Source organism: Carassius auratus, unplaced genomic scaffold (genome assembly GCF_003368295.1).
Source record: "Carassius auratus strain Wakin unplaced genomic scaffold, ASM336829v1 scaf_tig00217031, whole genome shotgun sequence".
NCBI lineage: Eukaryota > Metazoa > Chordata > Actinopteri > Cypriniformes > Cyprinidae > Carassius > Carassius auratus.
In genome coordinates, this window is record NW_020528863.1 from 292,254 (window position 1) to 303,842 (window position 11,589).

The window sequence follows — 11,589 nt, forward strand, 5'->3', positions numbered from 1 at the left end:
TGTATTTGGCAGAATACATATTTACCTGACTGATAATATATTGTTACATTGATTTTATTGTTTTACTCTAGTATTGACTCTAGTAGATTACGTGGTATCCTTGTTAGCAACATAAGCACCCGAATGAACGAGTAAATCTAAAATAAAGAGTTTAACTACAATAATCAAATGTCAGAAGAAAATTTGGTTATATTTTATTTATTTTATTTTATTTTTTAATTTTGAAATTCCAAGAGATTTTGCCCCAAACAATTTTGATTAATGATGACATATGAAACATGATGTGATGAAAGTAAGAGGTAAATATCAAAACACACACACACACACACACACACACACACACATAGGCCTATAGCCTACATATATTACACAGAAAAGCATGCAGAAAGAGACTGAGAGAGAGAGAGAGAGCGAGAGAGAGAGAGAGAGAGAGCGAGAGAGAGAGAGAGAGAGAGAGAGAGAGAGAGAGAGAGAGCTTGGGGGACTGAAGCAGGGCGTTCATGTTCTCTCTCTGAAAGCGTCGCGTTAAGGTTCTCGCGCTCGCGCTTGCCGCATCCCGCACAGCACAAACGGGAACAGCGTTTCTCTCCCGTCAGGAACCGAGTAAATGGTTTGTTTTGTGTGAATGGTTTAGTGGAAGCAGCGAGGCCTGTGCTGTTCTCCCGAGGCAGCGGTGTCGTCGTATGTCTCTATTGTATGCAGCAGCAGAATCCGTGACAGCCGCTTCTTCCATCGATCTGTTGCTCTCTGCTGGATCTCCTGCATCTGTCCTCTAGCATCATCACAACATCTGGCCGCGGTCGCGCGCGCTCGCGTTCACATTAAACCTGTTTTGACGTGGACATTTCTTCCTCTTCTGTCGTGCACATGGTGAATATAGATGTAAACGCAGCTTTTTATTCGTAGATGCCAAACAGTGTTTCAATCGTCGTGTAGCTATATCTGTGATCTATTCACCGGCCGTGGGTTTAGTCACGGACATCGGCGACGGGCTTCTGCGCTAAACGTCGCGGGTGCTGCTGATGATAGGTGGCATTTATCACGGATTTAACGCGTTTTACATCTCGTGCACGGGGAGCGGTGCCAGGACGGATTTAATTCTGCATGAACTCGATCTATCATTTTTGTTAATATGACTATTTCTGTGTTTGAATGAAAATCGCCTGTCTGTCAGACAAGGATCGCCATTTGTACGGTCGTGGACGGGGAGCGGCGCCAGACGGGATTTTTTTTTTAGACATACAATATTCATATAGCTATATATTATATTAATAACCTGTTCCTTATTATTAATATTCTAGCTATTTAAGTGTTTAGTTTTCGATGAATATCAGCAGAAGAGGACCACCCTCAGCTCATCGTCTCATTGCAATACCCTTGACGATCAACAGTTCATCGCGTAAATGCCTCTAAAACCGCGCGATTATTAGTCGGAGCGCGCGACGTGCAGTCGAAGATCTCCCCTTGTGCTCATAATGACTAATAAACCAAAACGCTTCTCCTCTTCGCTCATGGATGCTCTTAGTGTTGCATGTTGATTTGTCTTATCGACAGGGTCAGGAGACTGCGTTCACATTGGATTGTATCATTGTCCGTGTTTATTATTCCTCCTGCGTGAAGACGCTCCATAGGGTGGATTACTGAATATCATGTTTTTGGCCCTTTTATCGTCTGGAGAAGATGGCAGCTGATTAAATTTTAATCTTGATGCATTCTGGCGACACGGGAGGAGAAGAGGAGAAGCGAGTGAATCGGGGAGGAGAGGAGAGAGAGGAGGGAGAGGAGAGGATGTAGGGTGGATACAGAAGGTAAGAACGAATGAATGAAGGAACGGTGTGTGTTCAGATCAGCCCTAAACACACGGTCGATACTCAACATCTACACACATTATTTCATTATACACATTCACTTAGCTAAATGAGCACATTTCTATCATTTTTCCACTAATATTTTTGAATTTACAGATTAGGGCGAGTTAAGGTAAACTGGGACACTTGAGATGACCAAATGGCCCAATTATTCTGAATGTACACGGCCTATATTTATATATTTCTAATTACAATTAAGAACCAAATGCAAACCAAAATCAATGTTATCTCTGGCTTAGATCTGAGGACACAAACACATATAGTATATACACGCTATTGTGCATATCATTGTATGCACACACTCATAAGCGCACATTCTGCATCCACAGACCTATATATCATACGTACACACACACACACGTTGTGGTCATTTTTCATTGGGTGTAAATTGAGTTACAGGCCAAAGGCGAGCCGAGCGCTGCGGCGCGTGAGTGGTGTGTAAATGTGCTGGCGCCACTGACTGCTGGTGCATTCTGACAGACCTCCATCTCTCCATCCCTCCCTCCCCACCCAACATCTCCTCCATCTCCCACACACTCCTGCCGTATCTTTCTCCTGAGCGATGCATGAGCTCCAACTAGTGCATTCGGATGAGCTTTAAGTGAGCTAAAACTGGAACAACTGTCCTCATTGGGAAAATGATTCATAAATAAAACAATAATGTTCATGTTTTATTCTAAACCTGGTGACTGTGTTCTTTTAGGGTTTGTGGGATTCTGTCTATTAGTAGGTCTATGGTACTGTATGTCCTCTTTAGAGAGGGTTTGGAGTTACTGACTTACATTTTGAGGATAAATGTGTCTGACAAAACCCCGGACATCATCGCTTGTGATGTAGGTTTGATTTTAGACCATATAAAAGCAATTCAAGTCCTCTTTTGTCCTCGGATGCGTAGTTGAGTGTATGTGCATGTGTTACTGTGTTTTACAGGCGGATATACGGAGAAGAGCGTGTGTGTTTATAAAGAGGCACGTAATGATCTTGTGAAGACTCACGGATGGTTGAGCGAGCAAAGACTCGAATGCAAAGACATGCAAATACACTGGTTACTAGTCAAAGCAAGTGGATGAAGAGCAGGAAATAATCTCGAATGTCATTTCTGTTGTTGGCTTATTGGGATCACATCTACAGATTCAGCCTGTGATGAAGAGGATCATGCTGCAGTAGAATAAACTCAGACGTTTAGTCATAAATAGATAAATACAGAGGCTCAGACCATTTGACCCCTGAGCTGGTGGTCATTCCTTTATCTTACACACTTCTGCTTGTATTTATAGCGTTAGATAAACCGGTATTATTTGTGAATCCTTCTAGCTTTGCTGTATCAGCAGTTTTGGTGTCCCTGTTGTTAAAAATACTCTCTCTTGCCCCAGTGTAGTGTGCAGAATCAGAAGCCATCTGTAAACTGATTTTTTTCAGTGAGATTTCCCGTTTTCTGCTGCACATTCAGAGCATTAGTGCTGGGGAAACCTGTTTGAGAACAGTGGTTATTTCTGCAGTTTTTTGATGTTGTTTGAGGAGCAGAACCCAGCAGTGGTTCAAGTGTGTGTTTGATCTCGAAAGCTCTCATTATTTGGTCTTTTTATAATGTCTTAAATATCACTCAACCAGTCTGGAAGTAATTTAGTCCTGAAAGCTACAACAGTGAAGAGTTGAAATAAGAGAATATTTATGTACTTATTAATTATGTAATTATTAAGTAATTTTTTTTCTAGGTCATTTTTTCTCTATGCTTTAATGCTTTTCTATGTCTTAAGTCGTCTTAAGCGGACACCTTATGTTGGTATATTTATTTATTTGTTAAGTAGCTGTGATATAAATGAGTCAGTCAGTCATTATTAAAAATAAACTCTTTACCTCTGACCGGACGCTGGACCTGATCCATCTGTCTGTGCTTATTTTGCTTTAATAATCAGTATTAAAATATAAAATCTATTATGAGTGTTGAACACTTTATGCATCTGCTCCAGATTGTCAATTTAAAGTTATGTTAATGTAAAATACTAATTTAGGCAGAGTTTAGTTCTGTCTACATAACTGCTTTTAATACATTTTTAAGCAAAAATCTTTAGTACGAAGGATTTTACAATTATGAGACACATAAATTCAGTCGAGTGTGTCTGAACTTCATAATATTGCATAGCCTTAATATAATGCATTTTCAGATATAAATGCACATAAAATCTTTTAAATTGAATGATTTTTGAAAACATTATATATATGTTTTTGCTTCATTAGCAAAAGGCAGCATGAACATGATGACTGCGATGTATTTTTGCTGAAGCGTGCATGTGAGAAAATCAAAATATATATTATCTTTTCTTTTTATTTGACTTCATCTGTCTCTTTTACTTATCACCGATCAATCAATTCTTGAGTCAAGGAAAACATTTCTATCCAATAAGCTGTTGTCACTTCACAGAAGTAAATCAGGTTGTGAGTGTCTTTCGGACCGACTGCAGCGGGGTTTTCTTCTGTTTTCTAATCTGGTGTGAGTGAGTGTTGTGTGCAGCGCTGATGAGAGTGGTGTGTCTGTTTATGTGTCTAACACGGAGGGAGAATGCAGAACAGAGGCGCGAGGGTGAATTATAGCAATTACTCTAGTAATAGGCTTATTATTACACGGAAGCTCTCCAGATGAAGCTCTGCTCCGTTGTGTTTGATTCTCAGCGCTCCACAAACACAGGTTTTGATCACGACAGTCTCACAGATGAGGACGGAGATATCTGTCTGGATGTGGTCCACGTTTATCTCACAGACACTTCTGCTAGCCATGAACGTGCAGCACAGCCGGACTTTAATCACAACTTTGACATTTAATTACACCTGGAGGAAATTATGACATATCACAATGTATTCTGCTCGAGGACAGATCAAGAACAGAGAAGATATGGAGAGTTTTTCTATGTACAGCATACAATAATTAATTTCTGATAGCATTAATTTTATGAAGTGTGTGCATACAGTGTGTTGAATGCATGATGCATTTCATATGTGTGATTATATAAACCTGCACCAGGGTTAACTAAAGCGAAAACCAAAAGTACTTGAAATAAAATAAATATTAAATAAAAATTTCTGTTATAAAAAATAGATTTTTTTCTGTTATTTCCAATAACAATGAAAAAATAAATAAAAACAAGTACAAAACTTTAACTAAAATTGACTACAATAGTACCTCAATGATGCTAAAATAACACTATACTGAATTTGATATATATTAGCATATATTTAAAATTAGCAACCACTAATTTTACTGTTCATAATAATTAATAATGTGTTTTTCTCTTTTGTGTGTGTGTGTAAGGGTTTTCAGTCTCCAGTGTTTTTCCAGTACTAAAGTAGAAGGTGTTATTTGCGCAAGTGACTGGGCCATTAGGGAACATGTGTGTGTGTGTGTGTGCGTGTGTGTGTGCGTGTGTGTGTGTGTGTGTGTGTGTGTGTGTGTGTGATCATGAGGGAGAGAGATGCAGGAGACACAGTGACTCACGAGCTCTGATCAACAGACAGATGGAGTTGTCTGACATTAAGACGTTCACACTTTCACGTGTCACAGGTGTCAGTGATGTATATGTCATGTGATTAACGCCTGTGACCTCACACTGAGTAGTTTGACAAGAAAACACAATTTCAGTCTTCGTACCTCAGAAATGTAATGTTTCATTAAATGTGTTTCTTGTCATGTCTTTGTAATTATTAACTATCAGTTTCTGAGTGAAAACCATTCTGAAGTCAATGTTTTTGTCAGTGCACCTGTTGGAGCATGTGAAGATGGCTGGGTATTATATGTGCTTCAGCACACAGTCTGATGACAGGTTGATCTTCAGCTGTCCGTCCGTGTTTGACCGCTTCAGTTCATTCTGTGACAGACGCTAACTCTGTGTTCGAGGGCGTCTGAAGTGTGACTCTCGTGTCTGGACTGATCAGTCCTGCAGGTGTGTGTGTGTGTGTGTGTGTGTGTGTGTGTGGTTTCACCTTTATTTAGTCCGTATCCTGTTTCTGATTTCCATAAGGTGGTGGGGATCTAAATGTGTGTCCTCTTCATTTGGTTAGAATCAGTCAATACAAACGTGTGTGTTTGTATCTAAGGGACAGATTTGTAGCAGATGTGAGCTAAATCTGACCTCGAATGCCCTTATTTGTAGTAACAGTTTAAAATAACATGCAGAAAGTTTTTTCTGTTAGTGTTTGTTTAGGTTAGCTTATAGTATTTAGAACTAGCTGTGTATAAAACTATGTAAATATATATAGTGTCTTCATTTAGATAGATGAGTAAACGTGTGTGTGGGTTATTCTAGATATTATATTTAATATATTGATCCAGTGATTATGAATGACTGCAGAGTTACTGCTTACACCATACAATTTTTTTTTTTTTTTTCTTGGACAAAAAAACCTTGTTAATGTTGGTCCATTTTACACTAATTTAAGATATATAATTTATGTTAATTTTGGAAAGATTTAAATGTATAAATTTCAATTGTTTTCCAATGTGTAAACATTGATTACTCCTAAAAATTGTATAAACATTAATTATAAATCATAAATATATATATAAAATATATAAATTATCTACATTTATAAATTATATAAGTTATCAACATAAAATATAACTTGAGAATAAACAGTCATTGATCAGGAGTCTAATCTGAAGTCTAATCTAAATACAAATGGACATGTAATATTGATGTGAGTGTAAATGATTTCATTATGTGAGAAGAAAGAGAGCGATACAAGAGACATGAAACTAGTGCAGTGATGAATGAAATCCAGTGATCGAGTGTATATTAACTCCAGCTGTGTACGGTCACAGTGATGGGCCAATCACGATCCAGCATGTATCGTGAGACTGGAGACTGGAGTGTGTTTCTGCTGTAGGCCGCGCTGAAGCCTGAGACTGGATTCCAGCTCTGCTCGTGTTGAGAGTCGAGCGCCTGGAGAAATGCTCCTGATAAATCATCCGATTGTGTCTCCTGGGACGGGGAGTATTTTTGAAGCAGCATCAGTAGAGACGGAGCCCGCGGGGGTTTCACAGCACTGCTAACTGTGAAAAAGAAATGAGACATTGATCATAGCAGGAACAGCCATCCTGAACAGAGAGAGAAACACCAATGTGTGAGAGATGCGAGTCTCCTCCGCCAGCGCCGCATAGCAGCGTTACCATGACGACTGTGCGGCGAGAGACGGCCGTCCACCAATCAGTGTGTGCGAGTCTGTCTGAAGGGATCCTGAGCTACTGATCCTTAAAGAATGAGTTTTCCAGCGCACAGTTTATCAGTCACACACTGATCAGATACCAGACTGGGCTCTAGCTCAGCTTACATACTTATTTAATTATTATGTTATATATAAGATCAGGATGAGTTTGTTTGCAGCACTGAATCAGTGTCTCATTAATGGATGCTCTGCAGTGAATGGGTGCCGTCAGAACTCATCCTGATCTTGGATGGCCTGCTTTGATTCCCTTTGAACTAGAAAGATACTTAAACGTTGTGTTTGGTTCAGCTGGCAGCAAATAAACAAGATCCATGGATACTATAAACTATATTTTTTTGTTATCTCAGCATTATATTTTCTAGATATTGACAGTGTAACTGTATTTCAGTTGACTATCAAGCTGCTCAGTAGATGTGTGATCATTCGCAGCTCCCGCTATGACAGTATTGGAGCCTGATGATCAATAGATTCGTCAATAAACAGCGATCTTATTAGTGTGAGCACTGACCTTCTTCACTGCAATTAAAACACATTATCCTCTTGTGTGAGCGTTAATGATGAACTACATAAAATAAGATATTTTGATGAGCTATATTTGTCAACAATAAATACATGTAAAGTAACACAAAACATGCTGATTCTAATTAAAGTCATTTTATTTTAGACAGTTTTAGTGTTGAGTATTTGAGTCTGGCTGTGAGAAACTGATTTCTGTTGTGAGCATGGTGCTGAAGCTGTGCTGTCCTCTGTCTCATGTGATCTTCAGAGCTGTAATGGGCTCGGCCCTCCGTCTCTCTGTCTCTCTGCAGGTTCAGCTGACGTTACAGGAGACTGTCCCGCCCCTTTCATCTCGTCCGTTCCTCTGTCCTTACCATGGCGCTGTCACTCTGGTTACTGTGGATGTGTCCTGTGCTGCTTAGCAACATCGCTCCCTCTGAACAAGGTGAGTGCTGCACCCTAAAACACCTGGACTAGTCTCCGCCCCTCAGACCCAGGAGCAATCCTATTGGCTGAAACAACCATTGATGTGTTTTATTCAGCGACTACTTGAAAATCCTTCAATATCATATCACTATTTTATAGAGTGAATACCACCATAGATAGACAGATAGATAGATAGATAGATAGATAGATAGATAGATAGATAGATAGATAGATAGATAGATAGATAGATAGATAGATAGATTGACAGATAGATAGATAGATAGATAGATAGATAGATAGATAGATAGATAGATAGACAGATGGATAGATAGATAGATAGACAGAAGGATAGATAGATAGATAGATAGATAGATAGATAGATAGATAGATAGATAGATAGATAGACAGATAGACAGACAGACAGACAGAGAGATAGATAGATAGATAGATAGATAGATAGATAGATAGATAGATAGATAGATAGACAGACAGACAGACAGATAGACAGACGGACGGACGGACGGACGGACGGACGGACGGACAGACAGACAGACAGACAGACAGATAGACAGATGGATAGATAGATAGATAGACAGAAGGATAGATAGATAGATAGATAGACAGACAGACAGACAGACAGATAGATAGACGGACGGACGGACGGACGGACGGACGGACAGACAGATAGACAGATAGACAGATGGATAGATAGATAGATAGACAGAAGGATAGATAGATAGATAGATAGATAGACAGACAGACAGACAGACAGACAGACAGACAGATAGATAGATAGACAGACAGACAGACAGACAGACAGACAGATAGATAGACAGATAGACAGATGGATAGATAGATAGATAGACAGAAGGATAGATAGATAGATAGATAGATAGATAGATAGATAGATAGATGGATGGATGGATGGATGGATGGATGGATGGATGGATGGATGGATGGATGGATGGATGGATGGATGGATGGATGGATGGATGGATGGATGGACGGACGGACGGACGGACGGACGGACGGACGGACGGACGGACAGACAGACAGATAGATAGATAGATAGATAGACAGATAGATAGATAGATAGATAGACAGACGGACAGATAATCACATGATCTTGAGGAAGTGATGTGATGCTGTGTGTCTGTGATCATCAGCTCTGAGTCGAGCGGCGATGCCCTTCGGTCTGATGAGGAGAGAGCTGGCGTGTGAGGGGTACCCCATCGAGCTGCGCTGCCCAGGAAGTGATGTCATCATGATTGAGACGGCCAACTACGGCCGCACTGACGACAAGATCTGCGACGCGGACCCCTTCCAGATGGAGAACGTGCAGTGCTACCAGCCAGACGCGTTCAAGATCATGTCACACAGGTACACATCAACTCACACAACTCACTCTCATCTCTTCAGAAGCACAGTTCTGTCATGAAAACTCTTGAGAGATGTTAGCATGGTAATTTATATGACAATGTTAATGTACTTGGTCTTGGCGGAATAGATCTGTTGGTTATTGCTGTAGTTGTAGATTATTGCTGCTTCTGCTTCTGCATCAAGTACAGGAACTTGCTTCTGCCAATAGATATGCTGATTAAGACATACTGCTGCTGCACAAATAGCAAATACAATCTGTACAGGTGGAGCTGGGGAAGGTGGAGGGTTTCAGAGGAACTCTGAAAGTGCACTGCAGTCTGCTCAAGTGAATGTTAACTAGCCATTTAAATGTAAAGCAGCATGCTAATTAACTGCTTATGCAACATGAACCAATCAGCTTGCGCCATGTCATCTAATGCTGAGAATAACGCCAGTTCACGTAAAGAACCATCTAGAGATTTATGACGATATGAATATATTATGAATTTGGCCTTAAACGTATCGCTAGTTTGTTTTGTCAGTTAGTAATTCGGTTAGTAATATTTATTTTAGTTTTTTACAATTTTTTTTTTTTTTACTGGTATATTAGGGGTGTAACAGTTTAATTGGACTTTCTGTTTCAGTACACATGCGTACCGAACAAATCATTAAATATTTTATGAAATTCAAACAAAACCTGATGTTTTAGAGATCTTTGATGTGGCGTGAGATATTGCAGTATATTAAAATGCATGGATTATTCCTTCATCTTTACTACTAGTTTTAACACAAAATTAACATGAATGAAAAAATCATGCCTTATGTAAACGCACAATCTGTGTTTCAATTGCGGAAAGACGTCATTAAAACAGCTTGTAAACAAAATGTCACGTATTTTAGTTAACTTCAGTTAAGGCAAGTCATCAGTGTCCACAGCTCATTATTTGCTAGAGAAATTAAGTCTATAAAAGAGCAGTTTAATAAATATTATAGTATATACTTCATTATATTTTACTTTACCTGTTAGTGATGTCAGAGATACAGATAAGGTTGGGGGTTCGATTCCCCGGGAACACATGATTGGTAAAGAATTGATAGGCTGAATGCACTGTAAGTCATGTTGGATAAAAGCGTCTGCTTTTTATTTAATTTATTTAAATTTCAATTGTAATTTAAATTATATATAGCATAAATTACAAATTTATTTTTTTTTTATTTTTTTTTGTAAAATTTTAATTATATATATAAATTTGTGACAGATTTACCTCCAAAAAGTGATGCTAAATCTGATTCAACCTGTCTTTGGAGTAATCTAAAGATGTTCTCCTTTCACAAAACGATTTTTCTTTTAAAGTAAGTAATGTTTCTAATGTGTCTGTTGTAATGGTTAGTTTTATATAAAGGGAGCTGTAAGTATGTGATATGTGTGTGTGGATGAGATTATGGTGTGTGTTTTGAGTGTTTTTGGCGTCAGCGTGTCTCCCCAGTGTTTGAGCTGCTGCTGCTTCCTAGAAGAACAATCAATGCTGCTTCACTCTGTCCATTCCAGAGAGAGAGAGAGAGAGAGAGAGAGAGGCATGAGCAGGTCTCCATCACTGAGTTTGAGCTGATGAGAGATGATTCACATGATCTCAGTCTGAAGTGTCTCTCAGACGTTCTCACTCTGTTATTGACGTCTTCTGGCGACTCTTCTCCTCCGTGTGGCTGTTGAAGCAGTGCCAGACTGATAATCATGTGTGTGTGTGTTTCAGGTGTAATAACAGGACCCAGTGTGTGATGACTGTGTGTGTATGTGTGTGTGTTTCAGGTGTAATAACAGGACCCAGTGTGTGGTCGTCGCCGGGGCAGATGTGTTTTCCTGACCCCTGTCCTGGTACTTACAAATATCTGGAGATCCAGTATGAGTGTGTCCCTTACAGTGAGTAACACATACACACGCACACACACACACACACACACACATACACACACATACTCAGAGATACATGCATACCACACACATGCACACACACATATTTAGACAGAGAAATACATGCATAACACGCACACACACACACGCACACACACGCACAGACATACTAACAGACTAACAGAGACATACATGCTTAACACACAGACAAACACACACACACACACACACACACACACAATGACAGAGACATACATGCATAACTCACACACACACAGACATGCACACACAACCTCTCATATTCTCTTTCTC

General features: G+C 39.5%; 1 protein-coding gene across 2 annotated transcripts; it reads left to right on the forward strand.

Moving 5' to 3' along the window:
- Positions 1–478: 478 nt before the first annotated feature.
- On the forward strand, positions 479–11,468 carry LOC113099795 (adhesion G protein-coupled receptor L1-like). Of its 2 annotated transcripts, XM_026264746.1 has the most exons (4): positions 479–1,808; positions 7,895–8,028; positions 9,176–9,389; positions 11,176–11,468. In XM_026264746.1, the coding sequence occupies exons 2-4, from the start codon at positions 7,959–7,961 to the stop codon at positions 11,228–11,230; spliced, it is 339 nt and encodes a 112-aa protein (XP_026120531.1). In that variant the 5' UTR covers positions 479–1,808; positions 7,895–7,958; the 3' UTR covers positions 11,231–11,468. The 2 variants fall into 2 exon arrangements, with proteins under 2 accessions (XP_026120531.1, XP_026120532.1); XM_026264747.1 differs by lacking the exon at positions 479–1,808 and having other exon boundaries at positions 7,684–8,028.
- The last annotated feature ends 121 nt before the right edge of the window (positions 11,469–11,589 follow it).

Coding starts and splice junctions, on each gene's coding strand:
- LOC113099795 (XM_026264746.1), top strand. CDS start 7,959: ATGGCGCTGTCACTCTGGTTACTGTGGATGTGTCCTGTGCTGCTTAGC. Junction 8,029..9,175: donor CATCGCTCCCTCTGAACAAG/GTGAGTGCTGCA, acceptor TGTGATCATCAG/CTCTGAGTCGAGCGGCGATG. Junction 9,390..11,175: donor TTCAAGATCATGTCACACAG/GTACACATCAAC, acceptor TGTGTGTTTCAG/GTGTAATAACAGGACCCAGT.